This window comes from Leiobunum rupestre, chromosome 10 (assembly GCF_980474605.1).
Source record: "Leiobunum rupestre chromosome 10, qqLeiRupe1.1.hap1, whole genome shotgun sequence".
NCBI lineage: Eukaryota > Metazoa > Arthropoda > Arachnida > Opiliones > Sclerosomatidae > Leiobunum > Leiobunum rupestre.
This window is the reverse complement of record NC_143393.1, coordinates 27777185-27802535: the sequence shown is the minus strand read 5'-3', so window position 1 is coordinate 27802535 and position 25351 is coordinate 27777185. Positions and strand designations below refer to the sequence as shown.

Sequence of the window (25351 nt, the reverse complement as noted above, 5' to 3'; positions counted from 1 at the left end):
TATCTTTGTAGGAGGAGAACGGCCATGGAAAAGGGCGGCGAGACGGAGTCAGAGCGCTCAGACTCGCTCGTGTCCGAGCCAGATGTCTTCAGAAAGGTCAGTTTCACCATTGATTGTTTTCTATCGATTTAAGACAACACCGGCGATTGAGAGTCTAAGCCCAATAACCAAATCTCTTATTTCGTGAAATTGCCTTTTTAATGTGAAATTAACTCTATCTTAACATTGTTATTACGGAAACTGGATATCCTTGATAACCTGGATAAGTCAGGGATTTTAAATCTGAAAATTTCGTACGAACCCTGCTTAAAATCATGCGTGTAATGAAATTTTACTGATCTACGCCTTTGAAAGGTCAATTTTTACAGTATGTTTTTCAAATTCATTTTAAATTTACGTTTCACGCCCAAATTTCGGGTCATTTTTCAACTTAAGTAAATTCGGACATCGTTAAAAAAGACCATTCTGTGCTAAGTTAGAAATTTTGTTCTTTATTTAGCCCGGCAAAAGGTCTTCGACCCATAATCTAGAACGTCTAGATTAAACCTTGAAATTGCCTAGGCTAGATGACCTTCGTAAGCTTTAATTTCGCATGTAGGTCATTCATACCTGGACAAATAAAATAGTTTAAGGTAGAGTAAAATTTAAATGAGTTGTTAATTTTATAATTTTATTATTTAAATGACTACAAAACTAGTGTTAGAAATAATTTAATTTTCAGTAATATGTAATATTTAAAATAAAATGGTTTTGTTAATTATTGCTAGGCTTACATGGTTTGAATATCCGTATGGTTACGTTAAAGCAAAGCAGGTTTGCCACAGGTCAGAGAAAGGTCACGGAGTTTAAAAATAAACCTAATTTGTCAGGGAATTCAAATTTATAGTCAATTTTATTAAGACCATGTAAAAAAATATGTAAACGTTGAAATAAGATATTTAATTTAAATTAGAAAATAAAAAATTTAAGAATGGTTTATTTTTGACCTTAAAAGGGCGAATTTGAATATAAAAATATTGTAGCAACCCTTTAATGGTTTCCAAAAATTAATTTAATTGCCCCAAAAAAATGTAAATCGTAGAAATAGAAATTATTCGAAACTAAACCAAAATCAAGCGTACAATCTCAATTTTGCTTGAGATACCGATTTGTCTGGATTTTCTTTTAATGCGTAAACGTACCTATAGGTTTGATCGCGTTCCGTTATCAATACTTAGTGATTAGTCATTCTAGTGGCGTCGCCTGCTTATCAAGCCCTTTTGTTTCCGGTCCAACGCGACCTTATGACGAACGAACGTCTTTCCAACCTTCTATTGTAATTGTTAAATCGCGTCAAAACAAAAAAGGTGCTTAGCAATTACTATCAGAAAGTGTCATCTGGGACTTTCGAATTTCTCTCCAGTCACGTATATCGAACGTCTCGGACAATTTCACTTCCTAATCAAATTAATTTCTGTACTTTTCATTATTGGCATTAATAATTTATCCGCGTATAGCAGAAATCCCTTTTACATCTGTTATTATAATTATTTTAAAATACAATTGTAAGTAACATAATAGGCGTAAGTATGACACTCCCTACCATGGTTCCGAAGTGGTATTTAAAAGGTGGTATATAACTTAATGGTATAAAAATGGAAAAAGTGGAAATTTCTATATTTCCATGAATAGAGACTTGGCACTCCGTAGCTTTGGCCATGGCCGCCATTGTGGTCATAGTTTTCTCCCCACGATAAAAAATATTGAAAAAAAACTGTGACGTAGCACTGCCAAGTCCCTAATAGGGACTTGGCAGTGCTACTAATCACAGTATTTTAATCTTAAACCTACATTTATGAAAATAAAACCTTTTAGATTTGGAACAGACTTGTAGAGTAATGAAAATGAAGGTTCAGATCTTTTAAAGCTGAAATATTATTTTTCGTGATTTCACAATATAATATACAATAATTACCATTGTTTACAAGTGAAATGACCGTATGCGCAATATTTAAAAAAGTTGTATTTTTAGACAGTAAAATTAAGGCAGTGCAACTAAAAGTTATTTTTGAAATTGGTTACAAAAAATTACTATTTTAAATTTTCTAAATTGGTTACTATTTCCGAATTTTATAGGTTATATCATAAGTCTATAATATGTTCCATAAGTGTGTATCTTTGAAGAATATTTCACAGAGCTATTCATGGAGCGACGTCATCGCAAGAAGAAAATCTCCCCCTAGCGAGGCGCTGTCAAAGGCTATAGCGTCTTTTGTGAATAGCTCTCACATTGTCAGTAGAACGTTTTCACGTGAAGAATAGGAAGTGTCATACTTATAGTAAAATCTTATAGACTTATAGTTATATCTACAAAACAATTTCTATATTTCTAAAGTGAAATTTCAATGGGAAAATTAATATTCTCACATAATTGCTTCTTTAAATTCATAATGTTCAAATTTGACACGTAAATTAACTCTTATTTAATACCATCGCACTAACCATATCAGTAATTTTATCAACGCAATCACTCACGACAGACTATTATTAATCGAAATCTTTCAGTGTCATACTTATGTTTATTTTGTTACTTATGATAAAATAAGTCAGTTACAATTATATCCGAAGCATGCGTCGCTAGGCAAAAAAGCGGTCGAGAATGGTACGTTGACGTCATACCTCAGCGTGACCTCTGTGACCTATGACGTCGACTTAGGTTTTCCCTCGTTGTAAAAAGTACATAATAATTATTATTTTTAACACCGACAGATGGCAGTGCGGTTATTGAAACTAGTTCATTAATAAATAATATTAGGCTATTTAATTTATTGTATAATTTTACAGCCGTATCGTGTTTTCCGCTATGGATAAAAATAAAATGGTCTGCCGAGATATTTGCCACTTGACAAACCGGTTCATCCACGCGTCCAAAAATAGCTCGTAATTACCCCTCTCATTTTAGAAACGACAATTATTAGTACATCTTTTTCGCCCTTGTAACTGTATAATTATTAAACTGACTCTGACATTGCGAAATACACGACGCCTTTGGAGATTAAAAAAAAGTACAGCACTCGTACACCAAAAGTGACGTATAAACTTCACCCATCGCCCCGCTTTCCGCTTCACTGTCGAGTGAGTTCCGTCGTTAACCCTCGCAGCTACAACGTCTCAAACAGGTCATAACAATGATCGGAGATAAAATTATTTAATTTGATAGATGTCGCTTTATAACGAGTTATCCCGGTTTACATTTACTCCATTGACTAAAAAATGTCCGAAATCCAGTTTTTAAATTTCCTCCTTTTCTTCGATACTACTGGCGACTATTTGGCAAAAACGGTTGAAGAAAAAGTGTAGATTTTAGGGCCGCTAGCTCCCTCTGCCGTGTAATGTAAACGGTGAAACGTGATTTGCAATTTAAAACAATTATTTTATTCCTCCTGATAACGTGTTTGCCCTGTTTAATAGGCACCAGATGAAATTAAATGTCCAAGTTCTGTTCGTTCTAATTGAAAAATCGTGGCATGATTTGCATATGAATACGAATACTTTACGATACCCCCCCCCCCCCCCTTCGTTTTTTTCTATTGAGGTTAAACCTAAACGGTTTTTCTAGGCGGGGGGGGGGGCTAGTTTAGTTTTTACACGCCAGATTTCATTCAGCCGCTGCTTCACGCGCCGTCGCCCAATCTCTTGTTTCTCCATTTCCGGACACGTTAGTTACTAGTATTATAGATCCTAGCGTTACCTGATGACTGCAACTTCGTAACGTCTTGCTAACTTTTTTCGGTTTTTGTTTAACTTTCACGCTGTTACAAATTTGACACATTTTAAATTAGGCTTAGAACGTGCGAGGAAAATTTTAATTTTAAGAATTTGTAAAATAATTTCAACTAAACATTTTATGCGGGTTGATATATTCTATTATTATTTAGTTCTTTAAATGTTTTTGGACATTTTTTAAAACAATGATAAACCTTCATAATAAAATATTAGGAAATTCGATAACTTCTGATATAAAAGAAAAATTTAAAGTAATCTGGAAATATTGTAGCAACCCTGTGTTAGAGATAAAGTAAATACGAAAGTAATTTATATTTATTTGATCGATGGTGGTCATATTTTAGTAGATTAGAGTTAAATCTACTTCGATCATTATTGACGGGTACAAACTAGGGTATTTGTAGATTTTAGAATAAATATAACCATACACGTTGATCAGATTAAAAAACTTAGTTTTTTTGCCAAATTAGATCATCGAAAGGGGTTTTTTGGATAAATTTTTAAATTGTATTTAGAACGAATATAATCATTTCCCCTGGGTCATATTTAATTTTATACTTATCGTTTTTCCCTTTAAATGAGAAGTATTTACGTCTTATAAATATATCGCACCTCAGGCAAACTGTATACCTTCACCTTGAACGACGACGACTCTAATATTGAAATTATTACTTTTATTTTTTGTGACGATTTCTATGATTTATTATTTTTTCATTATTTGTTTTCTTTTTGGTTTTCGTTTTTTGTGGGGTTTTCTTTTGCGTTACCATAACAACGGTAAAATTGGTAAAATTCGCACGACAGAGCAACCAAGAAGACTTGTTCGAGTTACTCGAAAGGCTGCAGAACAGTCGACTCGACGACCAACGATGCGCTCTGCCCCCTCCTACACACGTGAGTTTTCCACACACTTTTTGGTTTCTATTATTTTTATTTTATCGTTACGTTTCTTCGTTTCATATTTGACCCGATTTGAATCGTACCTTTGCCTATTTATCCCGATTAATAATGTTGTGGTTTGAGTTGATGGCGAAATCAGTGAGCGTGTATATGCCCCCCTTTCGTATTGATATTGTTTTTGATTTTAAAAATTTAGCCCGTTGACGTGTTTACAAGCTACCTTTGTGTGGTTTTCCAGTTGTATTAATATTATTAGCCATGGCAGGGTGACCGGACTTCCTATATTTTTAATGCCGTCGTTTAAATTCCTTCATTTTCCTATAATTTCACGGTCTTTTGTAAATGAAATAACGTTTTTGCACGTGTCATAGAAAACACCACCACTTTCGAACAAAAACTTGAAATGTGAGGACTTTGTAAATCCGCTAAGTGATTCCATAATAGTCTTAGTCGATAATTCAAAATAACGGTCAAAACCGTCGCCGATAAGTCAAGTAAAATATTTACGGCGGCGTAATCGTCGGCCATTTTCGGTATGGAGATACAGGCCGGAAGGCAGGCAAGGCTGCCAGATTTCGATAGACCGAAAACGGCCGACTCTCTCAAATGTTTTCGTTTTCTAATCGAAAATTTTGCGGCGTAGCTATCGACTAAGACTATGCAAGATAACAATGTACAAAAAATTCTCAATATTCTAGGTGATTCGAGTCAAAGTATACCGATGCGCAATAATTACCTTATAATTTTTCCTATTTTTACTATTTAGTGTCCTATATCTTTCTAGAATTCGCTTCTAAAATTCTTATAAAATTTTCAAAGCCTTTCCGTGATTACCCTGCCATGGTGTTACTGGTTTTACTAACCCATTTGTGAACTATTATGATTAATATTGTTGGAATGCACCGACTGTACAACATTAAGTTAAAAACAAGCATTATCGGACCCTTTTTTGATGTACTCGCTCATTTGACGCTAGCGCCATCTCGTGATGGATTTTCGTACGTTTAAAAATAAACAATATTAGTGTCAACGCTAAGAAATTTTGTCACATTTTCTACGCCTCTGGAAACGGGCGATAATCCACGCAAAGAACATCCTTACAATTCTATTCACGAGATGGCTCTAATGTTAATCGATCTAATTTTTTAAATTAAAGTTAAAAATATCGCGTGGTTTACTTATGACGTTTTCATAAAAAAAACATACTAAAACCAGAATTTAAAACTTTATTAAAAACCGTTAAAATAGTAATATAACTAAATTTAGATCGCATTTGTATCGCTAAATACTAATTTCTATTAATTCGGGTCAACTAAATGTATCTTTAAAGATTATTCATTTACAACATTGGTCCCAAAACTTCAAAACACGCGCTTTAAGAATCGATTTTCATTTATTGGTTCGGTAAAATACCCAGAATAGCGAAATTTCTGTCGATATTTAAGAATTGGAGCAGAAGTATTTGTAAGACACGAGCTCGCGATAAAAAAGACCCACTTTCGTTATGAATTAAAATTGCAATTTGTAAAGGAATTCCATTTTTATTAAGTCAAAGATCTTAAAAATTCCCAGAAAAAGGAGATACGCGTTTATGAATACCTCAAAATCATCAGTCAAAACTTTTCATCCCAAAGCTTATAAAGATCTCCCGATTTTAGAGGAGAAATTCGGAATTCTCGAATAACCTAGAAAAAATATTATTCAACGTTGTGAGAGTTATGTTAGAAAAAAACTTTCATTTAAAATAAAAAAACCACTTAAAAAAGTATTTTTTTTATAGAAAAGTTGGAAAGTTTGCGGTCTGTTATTTAGATTGACCTTGATATTTTCTTTTGGCCGAACCAGTTTTCTCCTCTAAGAATCTCCCTTTCTGCATCCCTCGAGAGTTGATTTATATTATTTCATCCCTCCTCCGACCCTCATCTGGGTGTCTCGATTCGAGAGGAAAGCCGACGTCCCCGCCTATAACCCCACTGTCAGGTGACGCTCTCATTCTGGACTCCAACCCGGATTTATATTGGCAGGAGGTTTCGAAGATGGGCTATACTTTGTCGAGAAATTCTAGGTGACTCTCTTAAATCGCTACTGCCGAGGCTTAACACGTATAACCTTAAATGTTTCGTTAAGTAAATTCCCCTTTTTAATTTATAAAAAAATTTCGATCTCAACGTTGTAATAACGTCAAAATAACTATTATTATCGTTTATTTTTCATACGAAGACGATATTAAAACAATCGAGAGCGAAACTCATTTCGCGTCTCTTCAACCGAGGCTTAAACACGGACCGTTCTCAATATGAAAATTAGGTATTAAATTACTAAAATAATGATGGATTAGCTGATGGGAAGGTAAAATGAACTATCATCAACGTTTATTTAGTTTCCCGAGATAATATTTTAAAATTTCTAGCCATAAACGCGTTTGGCGTCGACTCGAAAAGAAGTCTCTCCTTACCCGCTACTCTCGAGAGAAAGTAGGAAACCTTCGCGTTCGCTGCCAATATAATCGGACATTTTTGATGGAGTACGAAGCACCTCAATACCCACACCTGCCCAATAGACTGCACTAAGGCGGAAAAGTGTATAAAAAAATAAACCCCCTAAAAAAAACCGATGTTTTATAGAAAGGTGGGGGGGTACCCTCATTTCGCGTTGGTGTTGGTTCATAACATCGCGTCGAGTCCGCGCGGCGCGGTGTACCACGGTTCCCCCTCGTGGAATGTTTGCCGCGTCCACGCTAAACCTCTGCCGCGTCCTGTCCTCAAAATTACGAGCGACGAAAAGACGGTAGTTCGTCGTTGTCAGGTATAAAAATTGTCCCATTGTGAAGAGGAGCAGGTGGCGAGAAATTAATCGTAAGCGAACCCACGCGTCGCATCTGCTTCGTTGAATATAGACGTATTTTTTTCCCTTCTCAAACCGGAGCTAACCCCGAGACTACGAATGCGTTAGAAGATTGCGAGTTATAACTTTAATGTTTTCGCGTCGAAACGGGTTTGCCTTTTCGTTAAAATTGGGACCTCGATAATGTTGGTGTATTTCACTCTTATTTCCGCCATTGGAAATTTTTCAATTTCGACTTAAAGTCGCGGTTTTCTCTTCGGCCGTCGCCGCGATTTTCGCCGTTTTAATTGACGCGAGCGTGCCTAATCGGCCCCGCCGGACCTCCCAATCGTTTAGGTAAGGATGATTTCGTTTCTCCATTAGCTTTTCATCGACTTGGCGAAAGTCTTTCGAGATATTTGCAAAGTTGGCTATTCCTTCGCGGTTCCGGTTGAACGCGGAAATTCTTTAGTTTCGCTTCGAACTGTATAAATTGTGGGTTGCAGAGTATTTGGAATATCACTAGTCTAGGATAATTAATTTATTGGCCGTTTGTTGCGCTAACGAAGCGTAATTTTTGGAAGAAAACAATTTCATTGCGTTGCCATTTTTCAAGACGATTCGATTCAAAAGTAAAGTTTTTACGGTTTCTTGTTATCGTGGTACAATTTCAGACTCTTAAGCTCGCGTCAAATGTACGCGGCGGTGTTTAGCCGAATAACAATTATGATAGATGATGTTTGTACATCTACTCACGAGATCTGCCGTGAAGTCTTGTACGTGAGTAATCTAGTTCCTTTACTAACCTGGCGAACACATTCGCCAGGTTAATTGACTGCGTAAATTTAGGAAAATCGGTTTATGATAATTTTAAATCATTCTATTCACCTTTTTTCTCAATTAATTTAAATTGGAATTTCTTTGATGTGGCGTAATAAATTGATTAGGTTAGTTTAATAATCATAATTATGGAAAAAACTCAATTTAATTACAACTACCCATAAATTTATTAGGTTAATTGAGTGAGTTTAATATTCATAATTATGGAAAACACCCAAAATTTAATTATAACTACCCATAAATTGAATTATGTTTAATTACAATGAACCCATAAATTGAATTAAGTTTAATTACAATAAACTTAGATTTTCCTTTAATTTCTATTGAAACTAAACCGAAAGCATATGGAAAACACTCAAAATTTAATTACAATTAACCCAGAAATGGAATTAATTCCATTTCTGGGTTCATTGTAATTAAACTTAATTCAATTTATGGGTTCATTGTAATTAAACTTAATTCAATTTATGGGTTCATTGTAATTGAACTTAAGTTTAATTACAATGGACTTAGATTTTCCTTTAATTTCTATTGAAACTAAACCGAAAGCATTAACTAACTTAGGCGTTAAGTTTCCCCATACACATAAAAATGATAATATCAGTTCGTACGTTTGGGTGTATTGTAAGCGCTAACAACATATCTATTGGAAATACAATACCAAGCAGCTGGATCGTTTCAACTTTTTGCCTCTTTCCAATTTGAGGCGACGTTACCTCGCATTACGTGCGAAGAGCGATCGGGGTCCCCTTGATTCTTCGCGAGAGGTAGCGGGTGGAATCCCCTTAAAGAGCAGACGCCCTTCACGGAGTGATTGTTACCGCCCATTGAAACGAAACATTTTCGAGCGATTTTTAATCGCGATGTCTGGGTGCCCCCCCCCCCCCCCCCACCCCGTGCAGCTATCCATCAAGTCGGCCTATTAAGACATGATTTAAAGGATTGTTTCGGCGGGGTACCCCACGTCTCGAGAGCCACCCTGGCCTCGGGGGAGATAACAAATTACCTCTAGTGGGACGCTCACTAGACGTCGCTTTACAAGCCTAATTAACTGTAATTGGGAACCGTCTTAAAAAGCACCGTTGTCCGCTTGTACCGTAGGAATATCTGCCTACGAAATTCCGTAAAACGTTCAGCGTAAAGGCTCGTCCAATGAAATTTGTGCACAACACTGCGTTACTGCGTTCTCCTTGTGTTTGTTGCTCCTAACTTTAACCTAGGAGCAACAAACGCAAGGGGAACGCAGCCTTTTAACACGCTAACGCAGTGTTGTGTACAAATTTCATTGTACGAACCTTTACGCTGAACGTTTTACGGGCGGGGGGGGGGGGAGACAATTTCCTAATTTTCCCCTTCGGACGCCAGCAGGCGCTAAAGCGTCTAACCAATGAAAACTGTACACAAGAAATTGCACGACTTTTGACGGATTGCATTCTCCTGTGTGGGGTGCTGTGTTTGTTGCTCCTAGCTTTAACTCTCGACTTCTTGTCCTTTAAGGCAATGTTTGGGAAGACCCTACTTTTTCAAGATAAATCTTTTATTACCAAGAAGACATAAATTTAATTTAAATCTTTTACCAGTATAGCACGATTCTAGTTTACCCAAACATTGTTTTTTATTTCGACCGTCAGTGGTTTCGTAACTTTCATATATTACTTTTTGAAATCAAAACTATGTAAGAGTCGATACCAAAGCGAGTAAGTTATTGAACGGATATTACTGTTGGCGCGGAAGAGTATGGCAAATTTCCGTCCCAGGCTCAATATTATCAATATTCTATCGCCTCCCCTTTAAAGAGATTTTTGAAAGTGGCCGCTAGACCTTAGGCTAGACTGATGTTTTTAATAATAAACAGTCGCGAGTCTAGCGGCGCCCGTAAATTTATAGCGGGAAATCGCGTCTTGGATGACACGACGCAACCATTCAAGCCGGTTAAAACTATAACGGTTTCAATCAGCGTTGCCAGACGTACAAGTCGATAATTTCGAGCTAATTTTTGGGACGTACGATATTTCCAATGGCGTACTATATAGTACGCATTTTTCGATAATTCAGCTTGTGCGTACGATAATGTATATACAATAATTTTTAAATTGACTGAAAAAATGAGAATTTCAAACGTAAGTTTTCAATCCGTCGAACTTTAAGTGTTAGTATTTCACAGAAAATTTCAATTTACCGCCAGTTTTCAGGCGTACGATAATGTATTTTTGAAATCGATCGTTTTTCGGCTCTGGTACGATAATTAGAGTTTCAGGAACTGGCAACGCTGGTTTCAATATAAAGTTTATCAACGCGGATTCACCCTGAAGCTGCGTTGGCTAATCGTAAACGTTAGGTGAAAAACATTTCCCTTGTGGAGGACAACGAAATATTCATTAAAAATCGTTTAAACGTAATTTTCGAAGACCGTGAGTGCTCGAAAGAGATAGTGACTTCGTCCTTTGTTTCAGTTTTGTAACTCCGCGAAACAATAAAAACCGGTAGTATATAATACGATTAATGTACATCGTTGGTACGAAGGAGGTTGGCCGCTATTGCGGAAGCGAAACTCGTTACTTCCTTGTTCGAAAACGAAGAAAAAAACGTACGGTATTAATGTTTCTTATTTCGCTTTTATTGGTCCGTAGAGTTCCAGCAGCTCGCACCAGAAAATGAAGCGGAAAGATAAGGAAGCTCTCGAAGATGTAAGTCACTGCTTTTTACTCGTCTCGTTCTTGCGGAATCTGGTTTTTGTAAATCATATACTTTTGACGAATGGATAAGAATGTTTGTTTGGCAAAAACAACCTATTGCGTCACCTTAAATTTTGTTGGTCGTTTCAGTTAGAAACGCAGTTTATTTTATATTTACAAGTTTTCGACGCGAAATTAAAAAATATAAAAAATTTAAGTTAAAAAAAGTTCCTGTTTGGATAGTCACTTGACGCGAGTGATGACAATTAGTGAAATATTTATTTGATAACTGGTAGAATTTAGAATATAATTAAGTAAAGTTGTCCTGAGATAAGTAACTGATTTAGTACCACCATAAGTATATAATCTTTACCTCTTACTAGAAAAGAATGTTAATAATTTTGGAATTTTCTAAAAGAACGCGGGGAAAATTAATTCAATTCCAGGGTGATCACAGTTCCTATATTTCCTATAATTTAATTTCTTTCTTTTTCTCCTATTATTTAATTAAATTTAATATAATACCCTATATTTTAACTCAAGTCTAATGTAATAATAAAGATGGTTCTTACTTTTAATTATTTTTTTCGGTTACCAACTTTATTTTGAAGGTTATGCCCCCTTTAAACAATTTTGACAACCGTTTTCTCTTATTGTATAATTAAATTTTTCCTTTTTTTCCCTCAATTTTCCTAAATTTTTCTTGCCTCCCCCGAATTTTCTTCCTGTAGTTTCCTTTTTCCCCAATTTTCTTACTAAATTTTCTTCATAAATTTGCATGTTTTCCCCCTCAATTCTCTTCCTATATTTTCCTTCCCTCCCTCATTTTTTTATATTTTCCTTTTTCCCCCTTAATTTTCTTCGCCCCCCCCCCTCAATTTTCTTCCTAAATTTTCTTTGCCTCCCCCTCAATTTCTTCCTGAATTTTCTTTGTCCCACAATTTACTTCCTAAATTTTCTTTGCACTCCCCCCAAATTTACTTCCGAAATTTTCCTTGCGTCTCTCCCCTTAATTTTCATAAATTTTAATTTTCCCCCTCAATTTTCTTCCTATATTTCCTTTCCCCCTCAAAATTTTCTTCCTATATTTCACTGATAAATTTCCTATAAATCCTTTAAAGGTCACCCTGTAATTTGAAACTTAAGGATGTTATTCAGATAGTGTTTAACTAAACCACGCTTCCAAAAATGTCACAATTTTTTTAAATTAAACCATGGAATAGTTAATGTTATTCGCTTGCCACAGTCATGTACCTTCACGGGCTCCCGCTCATTTTCTAAAATACGTTTCTGAAAGCAAATTAGTTAAGATATCATAATAGCAAATTTCTTAAACTATTACAAGGGCTATAATGTGCTTTTTATGTAATTAGCCCTATGTAGTGTTATTTTTACAATTTATATGGTAATATATTTTGAGGTGTGTACCCATCCTCGATTTGGCGGGAAATTCAAGCCTATTGAAAAATACCTAAAATCTACATGTTTCACTTTAATGTCCTAGATGGGTACTTATCTCCTAAAAGATCTATTTATACACCTTTGGTAACACTAGAATGAGAGTTATTTTGGTCATTGTTTATTTGCAGGTTCTGTCTGGTCCCGGTCCTTATCCAATGATCGTGTTGCCTCCCGAAGGTTACTGGGTGGATCAGGGCGAGACGGGTCTGACGCGGAACGGCCCCAACGTGGTGGACCCCTACGCGGACGGGCGTTTCGTTCCTCCCAACGCCACGCCGCCCCCTCATCCTCACCAGAACCACCACCAACACCACCTCGCGCACAATCAGCACCCATCTTTTCAGCACCACCACCCGCCGCAGCAAAACCACTTGCACCACCACCCCACGACGCCGCAACAACAATTCCACACCACCCACTGCCACTACTATCAACATCGCCAGTCGCCTTCTTGCTGGTTGAGCAGGTTCGAGGCGGACGAGACAGCGAAGCTCTACAGGAGGTTTTTCTTGGGGAAGGTGAGAATGTTCTCTTGTGGGACAGATGCTGCCGCTACTTATTTATTTTTCTATCCCACCCTCCCCATCTCTCTTTCCTCCCACTCATTCATTCCAGCCCGTTTCTTCTGGGTTGTTTTGTTGGGGAACACTGGGGAGTGATAGGGTCCATAAATTTCCTTTGAAATAAGATAAGCGCTTGTTGTAAACAGATGAGGGGTTCGTTTTTTATCAGTTTTACTAGCTCCTTATAGTAGATTTTAAACCAGGCTGGCTTGTATAACAGGATTACCTTTTGTTTATTTATGTATCATCTATTGAATAAATTATCTTGTAGGACAGGTGAGCTACTTCCTCGTGGTTCGGTTTCCAAGTCCTTTGTTTTACAGGGGTTTTTATGTTGTTGCATTGGGGATGGTAGCTATTCTTATATCCTAGCGGGTCATGTTTTTTCTTGGGGTGAGGGGATGTGGCTAAATTATTTTTGTTGGGGCGAATATGTAAAATGTAACGCCTCTAATTTGCTTTTTATAGGAGCATTTTAATTTCACCGCATATGACGATGCGATGGGCCCAATTGTGATATCTATCAAACTAGAATCTATAGCTGATCAAGAACAGTACAGAATTCTACTCAGGTACACTAAGAAATTATTACATTAATGAAAATAGGGTGAAATTTAAAATTGTGCGTTAAATTTAGGACCAAATCTGGCATTACACATGACTTAGTTCCCTCTACTTTCGTTGGCGAATGCATAAACCCAGTCAGGCTCGCCAGAGTAAGTATCATTCGAATTACGACTTTGAACACTTCATTTGTCATTGTAGTTAAGAATAATTAAATTTCTTTTTAGCTACTATACGAAGAAATCTCAACAGACCATTTTTATCCAGTCTTATTTCCAAAGGCTTCAGATTTGATGGTCGCCTATGATGAACATGTTCTAGTCACGAATTTTAAATTTGGCATAATATACCAAAGGCAAGGTCAAACAACGGAGGAAGAGATGTTTGCCAATAACCAGCACAGTCCCTATATGGATGAGTTCCTAAATATGCTGGGTCACAGAGTTAAATTAAAAGATTTTAGAGGGTAATTTTTCAATAGAATGACATTGAATAATTCCATCCAAATTTTTAATTTCCATATTCATTTATTACAGATTTAGGGGAGGTTTGGACACTCAGTTTGGTCAAACTGGCGAGGAATCTGTCTACACACAGTTTCAGGGTTATGAAGTCATGTTTCATGTCTCGACGCTGCTTCCTTACACCGAAGGAGACCCTCAACAAGTAATGGCCTTATAAAATTTCTGGACTTAATAATCTTTCCTTAACAATTCCTTTTCACTTTCAGCTTCAAAGAAAGCGTCACATTGGCAATGACATTGTTGCTGTAATATTTCAAGAAGGAAACACTCCATTCATGCCATCAATGATTGCTTCCCATTTCTTGCACTCTTTCATCGTAGTGCAAGTTATCCCACCTGAAGATGACCATGACCAAGGGACGATTGTTGAAGAGAATGGCAATCTTTGTAACGAATCTGATCCAAGTAGAAAAAACACATTGATGGAAGAACGAAATGGACATGATTCTACGAGTAAAGGCGTGACAAAGTACAAAGTGTCAGTGACTGCTAGGGAAGATGTTCCTTATTTTGGACCAGCCCTGCCGTCCAATCCTATATTTGCCAATGGGCCTGAATTCAGGGAGTTTTTAGTGACTAAACTTATAAATGCAGAAAAGGCATGCTATAAAGCCGAAAAGTTTGCTAAACTAGAGGTACACTCATTTTGGCATCTATTATCTTTAGTGCACTTTTTACAAATTTAATTTACTATGCAGAATCGAACCAGAGCCTCTCTCTTACAATCTCTTTATGAGAATTTAAAGGATAAAACGCAGGATTTTTGTGGTCCAATATCATGGGTTCATCAAGAAAATGGGAAAATGTGTGGAACTCATTCCAGTTTGCCTGAAACGAATGGTCATTCCGTTAGTTTGAAAGACAATAGCCACCACCATAGTAGTAATAGCGGTGGAACCACTCGCTTCTTGGATTCGGTTCGTAAAGCATTGAGTGGACGCAGCAGAAGTCAATCTGTGGAATCGAACCTGGCTGGAGCGACTCCTAAAAGGTCGTCATCCAGTAACAGCAGCTTAACAGGAACAGCAGGAATTACTCATGGCAGTGGCAGTGGAGGAGAAGCTACTCCTACGGTAATTAATTTCCCTCCTGAAATATTTTTTTCCTAATCATTTTATTAATTTTCATACTTCTTTCTCCGTGTAGACTGTGAGGGCAAATACAAATCGAAACATACACCAAAGATCACCGTCCCAAAGCTCTGGTAGCAGGTACATAGAAGTAGTATTAAGAGATGGAATAGAGAGGCCTCAACTTGAGTTTGCAGCCTCTCTATCTGAAATAATTACACAATGCCTGTATCTGTTAATTTTTCACTTTAACAACAGTGGATCTTACAGGGATAGTCAACGAGGTTCCGAAGCAATGTCCTTAGGATCTTTGACAAGAGGAAGAGCGAACAGTACACCTGGGACACCTGTTTCAAGTCCCGGAACACCTCCTTTACTACACCCAACTGGAAATTACATTCCCCCTCATTCCCCGGGACCAATTTTACAAGGACATACTTTTGCAACCATTTCTGGACATTCTGAATCTGACTCGTCGAGTTTGAACAGTTTAGAATTGGACGGAAGAGCCAGTAGTATAAGTGGCTTAGTTGGAAACGATGTAATTCGCCATTGTAGTGTTTATCAAGATGGTCGTAGTGTTTTTACTTGCCCCGGTATGAGTTCACACTTGGGAGGGCCCGAAGACTCTGACACCAGACTTGAAAGCATGTCTTCATACGAAGCATTTATTAGTGTTGGAACCGGAATGTCTCAAGATCCTCTTCCTTTTGGCAACTGCGAAGAGTCCACTCAAGCTCTGAGAGCAGATATAGACTGTAAGTGTTTAAATATGCATATTATTGCATTCCAAGGAGCAACAAACACCCAATCAGATAAAATATCTGAGAATATACACACATTTTTTATTGCCAATGAAATTGGTTTTGTCATTGTCATTTTTGCGTGTTGCAAGGCTAACGGAGCTTTCTTTGTTTGTGTTATGTTTGTTGTTCCTATATAGGCCATGATTTGGTCAAACCCAACAACAGTAACCCTACAATGGTAAAATATTCTTCCTTTAATCCAATTTTCTGTGGTTGCAGCTATGCAGAAGCAGTTAGACAACTTAAAACAGGAAATTAACAAACTCAAAAGTGACAAGATTGATCTGCTTAAACAGAATGTGGTAAGTTTTACTAATAGCGTACCTCTTTTTCATTTGCAATATTTTTTTAAATCAAAATGTTTGATGGTAATTGACTAAATTGGTGTAAGCATAATAGATTAAAAATGTTAACGGGATTATCAGAAACTTCCGAAATCACATGTTAGCACTTTCGCCCTGCTTGTGGCACTGGGTTAAAACTCAGAACCACTCCTTCCGCGTTGAGTTTGAAGGGCTTGCCACCACCCTCCTATGCATTGTTAAAAGTCACTATATGATTTTGGCCTAGCTGATTATTATTATTTCTTTCTTTCCCTATTGACAAGTATACTTTTTTATTTTAAAGGCTTGTCAAAGAGACATAACGAAGCTTAAGGAGAAGGAGGTTCGTTTAACAACTGATTTGTCTCTGGCTAAGAGACAAATATCTCGCCTCCACTTGGAAATGGCACAAGATAGGGAGCGGCATAATTCTCATTCCCCAACGACTGTTTGACATGAGAATTACAAAAGTTCTAACGTTGTTCTCTCGAAATATCTCTCGCATCTTTTAGAGGGCCTATAAAGAAGTAAAATCAATATTAAAGGGTTTTAGCTTTAGTTTGAGAGTGCCAAACCCAATGCTATTTATTTTCAAAAAATATAAAAATTTGGTTATTTGTAATGTGGGTGTTATTACTTTCAAAGCTTCAACGAAAAGATGTTTTCCAAATTTACGTAGTTGAAAGGCACATTAAAATGATTCCTGCCTGGTTAAGTAGTTCTCAGTGTTAGAAGAAATAGTTTGCGCTTTATAATTTTTGGCTCTATGCAAAAAGTGCAAACGAAATATTTAAAATAAAACTGAACAATAACAAAATAAATTGCGTATAAATGTTGCAAAACCAAAAAGTGTAACTTTGAAAAAAATATATAACATTTTGTAAATAACGATATAAAAACGTCCCATTGATATAAATATATAAAATATTATATAAATTATATACAAAAAATTCTATTCTGAAGTATATCATCCTGAGTCAATGTACAGTTTATGCTTAAATTTGGATGATTTAAAAGAACTTTAAAAATTAAAAGGACGCAAAGTACAAGCAGCTTTTTTAGTGTATAGAAAATTTCAAATACCAGTGTTGGTATTTTTAATTAACTGTTTTTAATATTTAGATAAAACGAAAGAAAAATGTTATATAAAAACTGGCCAGTCTATGAATTTTTCTAAACTTTGTGTTTTTTTTTTTGACATGTTTCTTTTGTAGAAGCAGAAAAAAGTATATATATATTCATCGCTGTAGTTTATAAAGAAATGAAAAATAATATTAATGTCCCCGGTAATTTATTTTGTTTAAGAGAAAAATACAAACATTTGAGAGAAAAAATATTGATACAGTTGAAAAGCTGGGTTTCAGAAACTTAAAATTTATGAAATTGGCTGCGAAAATGAGTGAAAATAAAATATTCTGCTCGAATATCTTGATGACATTATTATACCAATTTTTTTTTTACAATCTGTTAGGTTTCAATTCAAAGTTGGGTCAACCTGCTGTTCAAGTATAAACCTATTCACCATATCCAATTAGTTCTAGTTAAACCTTGCGCGTCAAATAAATTTATTTAGCGCATTTAAGTAGCTAAGGCTCTTGTTGTGAAAGTTAAAATAACTTATTCTTCTTGAGGTTTTTGAATGCCATTCTTTGACTTTCCATCAAAATTTTTTTCTGGCATAGACGGATCTCTGTCTTTAGTTCCTCTTTGGTTGCTTTGGACATCTCTTCCACGAATGTTCCAAAGCCCTCCTTGGTTTGTATTCTATAATTAAAATTTCCAATTAAATTTTGCTTACTGAAACCATATGTAACATAATCACTCATAAGTATGCCATAAAAGCATTTTCGTTAATGAAACCTTGTTCACGGGATATGACGTAAATTACGTCTTTTACAACTCCGTGACGAAATTCGCGTCATCAACTTTTCTGATGGGAAACGGAAGTTAGTGAAAATTCCTCGCGCGTTTCTGGCTTTGCCCATGTCAAGTTTAGTTTGTGCCTCGCGATCACATGATTTCATTTCCATGGTAACCTTTTCAATAGCGCAAGGATTCTAAGCATTTTTGAATTTTGGGTCCGCTTAATGTATGTTCCGCGTGAAACAAGGTCTCGTTGAATTTTTTTCAATGGAAATGTTATACAGAGGTATACTTATGAGTAATTATGTTACATATGGTTCTAGTAATAAGATGTCTTTAAATTAACCCAATCGAAGGCATCACATTGGCGACGGAGTATAATTTACCTTTCCGTATCATTTATCATCGTTTCTCGTTTTCAATCATCAAAACATTTTTCGTTGCCATGGCAAAACCGTTGCCCATTGAATAAAATCCCTTTAGGATTTTTCAAGTTACATGAAGGTCTCTACCAATGCCCCGAGTTTGAACAAAATCGGTGTGTAACACCTCGGGTAGTCTCCTTGTAAGCGGTTGCAAATTTTTTTTCCAAACTGGATCTACGTTCGGGTTATCATCAATTGGAACTTGATCCGACATCTCGATATCTTACCGCTTTCTCGTCACATCGCGGAATTTACCAGTACAAGCGTCTGAATTTTGGAATCTCATCCGCCGCAGAGGTATTTCAGAACGCAATTCGCGAGGTTATCAGTGGCATACCAAAATCACTCAATCTAACCGACGATATCAAAGTTGGCGGAACCGACCAACAAAGTCTTACAGGCCCTCTCCGAAAATGGCCTAACCGTACACGCGGACAAATGCGAGTTTAATAAACCCGAACTAAAATTTTTTTGTATGATCGTCAGCGAACACGGTCTGAAAATTGACCCGGACAGGCTCTCCGCTCTCAAGTAAGCGCCACCACCCAAGTCGGCAAAGGAAATACGAAGCTTTCTGGGAATGGTCACTTTCTGCTCGAGATTTCTTCCGCATTTTTCTACGATATCTGAACCTCTACGCCGACTAACTAAACAAAACGCCTAATCTGAAGTCTGAACTATACACCGACGCCAGTCCTATCGGCTTAGGATCTATTTTAGTTCAAGTTGATCACTTGGGCAAACGATCCGTCATCGCTTACGCTAGTCGTGTGCAGACGTCCTCTGAAGAAAAATTTAGCCAAATTGAAAAAGAAGCTCTAGGAGTTGTGTGGGGCTGTGAAAAGTTTGAACTATATCTTTTTGGGCAACCGTTCACAATCATTACGGACCACAAACCATTGGAATTCGTATTCAATACCACCAACCCACATTCTCCAGCCCGAATCGAGAATTGGCGTCTTCGTCTCCAACGATTTGACTACACCGCCCGCCACGAGAAAGGTGCTACCAATCCCGCAGATTTTTTATCTCGAGCACCTGCGAAGACCACCGAGCCATTTTCCGACACTCTACACGCCGACGCCTACGCGTTTCATCTCCTCAAACGTACGATTCCTAAGTCCATGACCCTAACCCAAGTCACCAAAGCAGTGGCTGACGACCCTACTATCCAACACACTATACGTTTACTCCAATTTAAGAAGTGGAAAATACCGGACCCGTCGGATAATTGCGATATATCGATCGCCGAATTAGTATCCTTCGAGAAAATAAAAGATGAACTTTCCGTCGTGGAAAATATTCTCACCCGGGGATCTCGCATTGTCTTACCGGCCTCACTTCGCCAGCTGGCAGTTGACCTCGCACACGAAGGTCACCAAGGCACTACCAAAACGAAACAACTCTTACGTGGTAAGGTGTGGTTTCCCCGCATGGACGCGATGGTCGATGAAAAAGTTACCAACTGTCTAGCTTGTCAAAGCACAGGACAGGGTCACGAGCATATGCTTCTAGTCCCTTCACCCCTATCACATTCACCATGGCAGTGCACATCCGTGGATTTCACCGGTCCTTTACCTAATGGCGATTATCAGATTAAAAAAACTAAGGATGTTCAGCAGAGCTAGATATCTCTACTAAAAGAAGTGTAGCTAGGTGTCCCGAGCTTGTGTAAGTCATCCCCTTCCTACCCCCTCCCCCTTTTTACTGCGGCAACCGGAAAAATAATTCTAAATACGGCGCCACCTTTCGTTTATTCACGGCACCAAATTAACGCAGTCACGTCGTGCTCTCGTAGCGTGTTTGAAATATAACGGTTTTCATTTTATAACTACAGACGAGCCAACCCAGCCAAGGCTTAATGTAATTTCTAAATTAAATGCCAATTTCGTAATTTAAAGGCTTACCCGATGATAAATCTAAATAGGAAATTTCTTTGGCATCGTTTGATGAAGACAAATATAATGTTTCATAATTATAATTCGAAAACATCATCAATTTTAATCATCTACGTGGTAACCGTTGATCAACATTCGTCTGCTCCGCTCTAGCATGGATATGTATTAATACGCAGTATTAATACATATCCATGGCTCTAGCCTAGGGGTACGTTCAGCAGAGCTCATCGGACTCACCGATTACTAATCGGTGACCTCGGTTTCCTACTGTACGCTTTTTCGAGTTTCCGGTTTTAACGTCACGATGCTCATCGGTTACTCACCGAAGTCATCGGCTGGAAGAGTCGGTTTTTCCGATGACTGACGTCCTTACTGACGTAAAACTACTATAAAAGCTACGCCATTTTAAAAAACACCGATGACTGAATAAAAGCGTTCAGAAACTTACGACGTCATTATGACGAAAAAGCTCATCGGTGGAAAATATCAAATCCATCGGGTTTTTTCCCGTTGACTGCTGCTGAACGTAGCCAAGGTCACGTGTGACGCAGCAAAAACAATATTGCATCCGTTTTGACGATTTCGCTCGCGAGATAGCGTTTGGGACAGGTATTTTTAATGTTTCTAGCTCTGCTGAACATCCTTAGTTTTTTTAATCCATGGTTCAACAGCCGCTGACAAAGTCGTGCCCGTGCTCAGACGTTTATTCTGCACTTTTGGAGTCCCGACCATTGAGTTGGGAATATTTATCTAGAGATCCAATCAAATCTGCTCCCCGCGAAACAAGTTTTTGAAAAATACGAATGTGCCGTCTGCTCTAAAATGACGAGAAAACGTTATCATATGACCCGTGGCGCCATCCATTATTTTGAAGAAAAAAATCTTTTTGCTTGAAAACGCGTCTTATTTGAACGAACCATTGAGGGATAGACGGCGCCACGGGTAGAATGATAACGTTTTCTCGTCATTTGGGACGCCAATGGGAGCAGACGACAGTATTCTTATTTTTAAAAACTTGTTTCGCGAAATACTGAAATCCGACGTTTTGATTGGACCTCTAGATTAATATTCCGAACTCAATGGTCCCGACCACGTTAAAAAGTGACAACGGACCACCATTTACTGGTTTTGAATTTGCTGATTTCTCTACGGAAATGGGTTTCCACCATCGACGTATCACTCCTCTTTGGCCCCAAGCTTATGGCCTGGTGGAAAGACTGAACCGCACCTTGAAGAAATCGCTGCAGACCTCAGCGATTGATGGAGTCGATTGGCGCGATGTCATACATCAATTTCTTCTGAACTATCGTTCGACCCCTCACTCCTCGACACGTTTTCCTCCGGCAACAATCATGTTTGGCCGTGAAATCAATTGCAAGCTGCCACAGCTACTCACGGAAGTAGACGTTACTTCAACTCACGTGAAGTTTTGCGCAAATGACAAATGCGCCAAAGAAAGGATGCAATTTCACGCCGATAAACATCTTCGCCACAACCTTCGTTCTTTTTCCGTGGGCGACAGAGTGCTTGTCAAAGCAAAGAAGCTAGGTAAACTGATCGTATCGACATTCGCTACCGACGTGCTAATCGTCAAAAGAATCAAAGGTTCTTTGATAACCGCCGAAAATGCAAACCGCATCATCACGAGGAACCAAAGCTACTTAAAGCATTTTGAAGGTAAATCCCAACCAGAACCTCCAGCTGACGGGGACGACGATATTCCTCGTTACAACGTTCGAAGCAGGCTTGGAAATAAGCGGTGGTCACTGGGTCAAAGACCAGTTTATTAATTGCTCGGACCAGTTTTTTTATTCAAAAGCTAGGGGTTTACTGGTCCAGTGTCCAGTTTATTAATTCAAAATTATATACCGTGACCACTTAAATAATTCAAGAGTTGGGAGTCACTGGCCAAATAGACCAGTTTAGAAATAAACCTTATTTCCAAGCCTGGTTCGAAGACGCCAAGAAAACCCGCAAGTCGCAGCATCTCCGGAACAACGGCGCAACAACCTAGCCCCTCCAGCACACAGACATAACCTGCGACCGAATAGAAGACCTCCGCGGTTTTTAATAGATGAAATGTAACGCGTTCTGTTTAAAATGTTTTTGAAAAGTTATCAAAGATAATCGTCATATTACAATCTTAAGTGTCATTCCAGTCATTCGTTTTAATCTAATATTATTTTGTATAAGTAACCAAATGATCTCAAAAAAGGGAGGAATGTTATGGCGCACTAACCCCATCTAGTGATAAAATAATAATGTACGGGTAGAGCGCAACCACCTTTGTATAATGCTCTCAATAAGGTTAATAGTTCTAGTAATAAGATGTCTTTCAATTAACCCAATCGAAGGCATCACAGATGTCACTATCGTCGTAATCAAAACAAGATAGTTAAGCTACATTTGACCCAAAAGGCGGGTACTTTTAGATACCCCTCGCGTTGATTGGATCGTTTGTATATTGACCAATAACATAAATTACAGCAATTTTAAACAAAATTTTATCATGGGATATATAATTTTCGTTAAAGCCCACTAAATAGAGTATAAGTTATCTAAATAAAATTATCTACGGTGGCTCTCTGACGACATTATCATTAGACTATTTTGAATTTTAGCTCCCTTTGTCATAAATAGATGGCACCACGCTCTCCACTAAAGTCGGTTTTTTTCTCGAAGAATCGGATAGATTCATGGCCATCTCTAATAACTGGGGCCTTTTCATAATACAGGTGGCAAAGATAGATATATTTAAACATAGATAAGTGACTCTCAGATCCTAATTTATTTCCTCAAATTGGTGATCCCTCGGTTTACAATTTGTTTCCTTCAACAGACGCTTCAATAAATCATCCTCCCTGGAAATCGCCAAGAAGTAATATTTCCGAGAGCCAGTACCTGCAAATCACTTTTAATATAGTGCTTGTTAAAATAATGGAAAAAATTTCACCTTTACGGCAGCAAAAACTCCAACAAGCACTCCCCATGCAGTGGCGGCTTAAGAAGGCTGGGTTCCCGGGGCGGCGGCAGTGTTTTGTTACACCCCCCCTGACGTCAGCGCTGAGCGTTGAGCTTACTGTACACTTTTTTTAACTGCCGGTTTCTACGTCATGTTGCTCAACGAAGTCAGCGGTCCGTTGCAGCCTTGGAAATAAGAATTTTTTTTAAACTGGTCCTTATGACCAGTGACCCCCTAGCATATGAATTATTAAACGGGTCCTTATGACCAGTGACCCCTAGCTTATGAATTATTAAACTGGTCTTATATAAAATGTTCCAATGTCCAAAAAAACCTATACTAAATGTTTAGAAGTTAGATTATGTTGGTATCATTAACTTTACACGTATTCAAAATAGTTAACTTTATTTTATGAGTACCACATGAATAGTACAATATAGTACTATCTCACCTAAGACTACTAAGACCCTCGTAATTTACCGTATAGAGTGTTGTCGTCTGAAACCCTGCGACGTCACCGTTGTAATTTGCCTATTGATAAAAAACGGTAACTGTCATGACGGCCATTATTAACACTACAGCTGTGACGTTGAAAGTTTTCAAAATCGTATAAGACGACAACACTCTATTATCTCTCTTTCTCTAGGCCCCGTAACTCCAGAGTCCCCGGTCCGTTACCGCGTAGCCAGGTAGCCTAGCGTACTCGGGGGAAAGTTAGACTAGAGGATTGAGGCATTTAATTTAGAGTCCATGATTGAGGGTTTGAGGCCAGAGGGGGGTTAGACAGTTCAACTCGTTCGAGGGATGCGAGCAAATGGACTCTACATAAAACCTCGACGTGTGGCCGCGGCGGTAGTAAGCGGAGTCGCTGTACATAGAAATTGATATAAACCTTGGATTAATAGGTCATCTCCCATTATTTGGAATTATTAAACTGGTCACCTTCTGTTTTTTGTTATTATTTCGAATTAATAAACTGGACACGGTGACCAGTGACTCCCCAAATTTTGAATAAATAAACTGGTCTGAGCAATTAATTAACTGGTCTTTGACCACCTGACCACCGTTATTTCCAAGGCTGGTCCGTTGCTCATCGGTGTCGTGACGTCATTCGACAAAGTTTAAGGAGGGGTAGCAGACGATATTTTGTTCGTTAAGTCAGCGAACTATAAATCGTACAACAACTTTTAGATTTTTGTGACGTAGCGTTGATTAAAAGAACTCAACGATAACTTAGCGGTTTTTCTCCGTTGATAGTTGTTGAACGCAGCCCTAGAATGCTCCAGTCTACAGGAGAACCTGACGCCAAGACATTTTGTAGCAATTCAGCCAATCAGTGGCCATTCATTGACTACGGCCACGGCCAACTTTGATCACGCGCTGTTCGCGCTACTACGGCCAACACATTCGTCGAAATTCCGCGAGCAAGGATTTTCCCCCTATAAACTGAACTATAATGTGTAGGAGGTCAGCGCCACGCTCGGTGGTTATATTGTCTTCAATGTAAAAACTATACTAAAAATAATAATCCGCTAGGGGCGCTGACGTCATACACATCTTTTGCTCATAGGTTAACACAGAAACGTCAACGAATGAGATGGCCGCTGTTGCGCGAGAGATGCGCGAGAAATCAAAGTTGGCCGTGCTATGGCAAGCCGCTAGCGCCATAACATGGCGGTTAAAAATAGTAGAAGCTCAGACGGTTTTTACAGGATCCATTCGATCCAAGCTCACAGAATTCCCATAGGTTTTGGCTGGAATTTTTCACATGAACCACTTCAACGTTTTTGGATTTTTATTTAATAATAGTGTTAAGATATTTTGAACTTTTAGTTTTGTTTTCATATTTACTTATTATAAGGAATATTTAAATGCCATTGTGAGGACGA

General features: G+C 37.9%; 1 protein-coding gene and 1 long non-coding RNA gene across 10 annotated transcripts in view; one reads left to right on the top strand and one right to left on the bottom strand.

Annotated features, from left to right (window-relative positions):
- LOC149925326 (rap1 GTPase-activating protein 2-like) overlaps positions 1 to 17277 on the top strand; it is a 110393-nt gene extending 93116 nt beyond the window's left edge. For 3 of the 8 annotated variants that reach the window (XM_090161989.1, XM_090161987.1, XM_090161986.1), the window contains 14 exons: positions 12 to 96; positions 4570 to 4659; positions 10959 to 11015; positions 12593 to 12982; positions 13496 to 13599; positions 13665 to 13743; positions 13819 to 14057; positions 14128 to 14257; positions 14322 to 14750; positions 14814 to 15188; positions 15262 to 15326; positions 15444 to 15943; positions 16211 to 16293; positions 16619 to 17277. In XM_090161989.1, coding sequence (XP_090018115.1) covers positions 25 to 96; positions 4570 to 4659; positions 10959 to 11015; positions 12593 to 12982; positions 13496 to 13599; positions 13665 to 13743; positions 13819 to 14057; positions 14128 to 14257; positions 14322 to 14750; positions 14814 to 15188; positions 15262 to 15326; positions 15444 to 15943; positions 16211 to 16293; positions 16619 to 16768 — 2763 coding nt within the window. In that variant the 5' untranslated portion in view covers positions 12 to 24 and the 3' untranslated portion in view covers positions 16769 to 17277. Of the gene's footprint in view, positions 1 to 11; positions 97 to 4569; positions 4660 to 7287; positions 7846 to 10958; positions 11016 to 12592; positions 12983 to 13495; positions 13600 to 13664; positions 13744 to 13818; positions 14058 to 14127; positions 14258 to 14321; positions 14751 to 14813; positions 15189 to 15261; positions 15327 to 15443; positions 15944 to 16210; positions 16294 to 16618 lie in introns of those variants that run through there. The other 5 variants (XM_090161992.1, XM_090161991.1, XM_090161990.1 and 2 more) reach the window with 3 other exon arrangements.
- Positions 17278 to 17604: 327 nt separating this feature from the next.
- LOC149925325 (uncharacterized) lies at positions 17605 to 18623 on the bottom strand. 2 transcript variants are annotated; one of them, XR_016477118.1, is made up of 2 exons: positions 18564 to 18623; positions 17605 to 18078 (listed from the first exon to the last, which is right to left on the bottom strand). It is a non-coding gene; the product is annotated as an uncharacterized LOC149925325 (long non-coding RNA). The 2 variants fall into 2 exon arrangements; XR_016477119.1 differs by lacking the exon at positions 18564 to 18623 and adding an exon at positions 18175 to 18247.
- Between the last annotated feature and the right edge of the window lie 6728 nt (positions 18624 to 25351).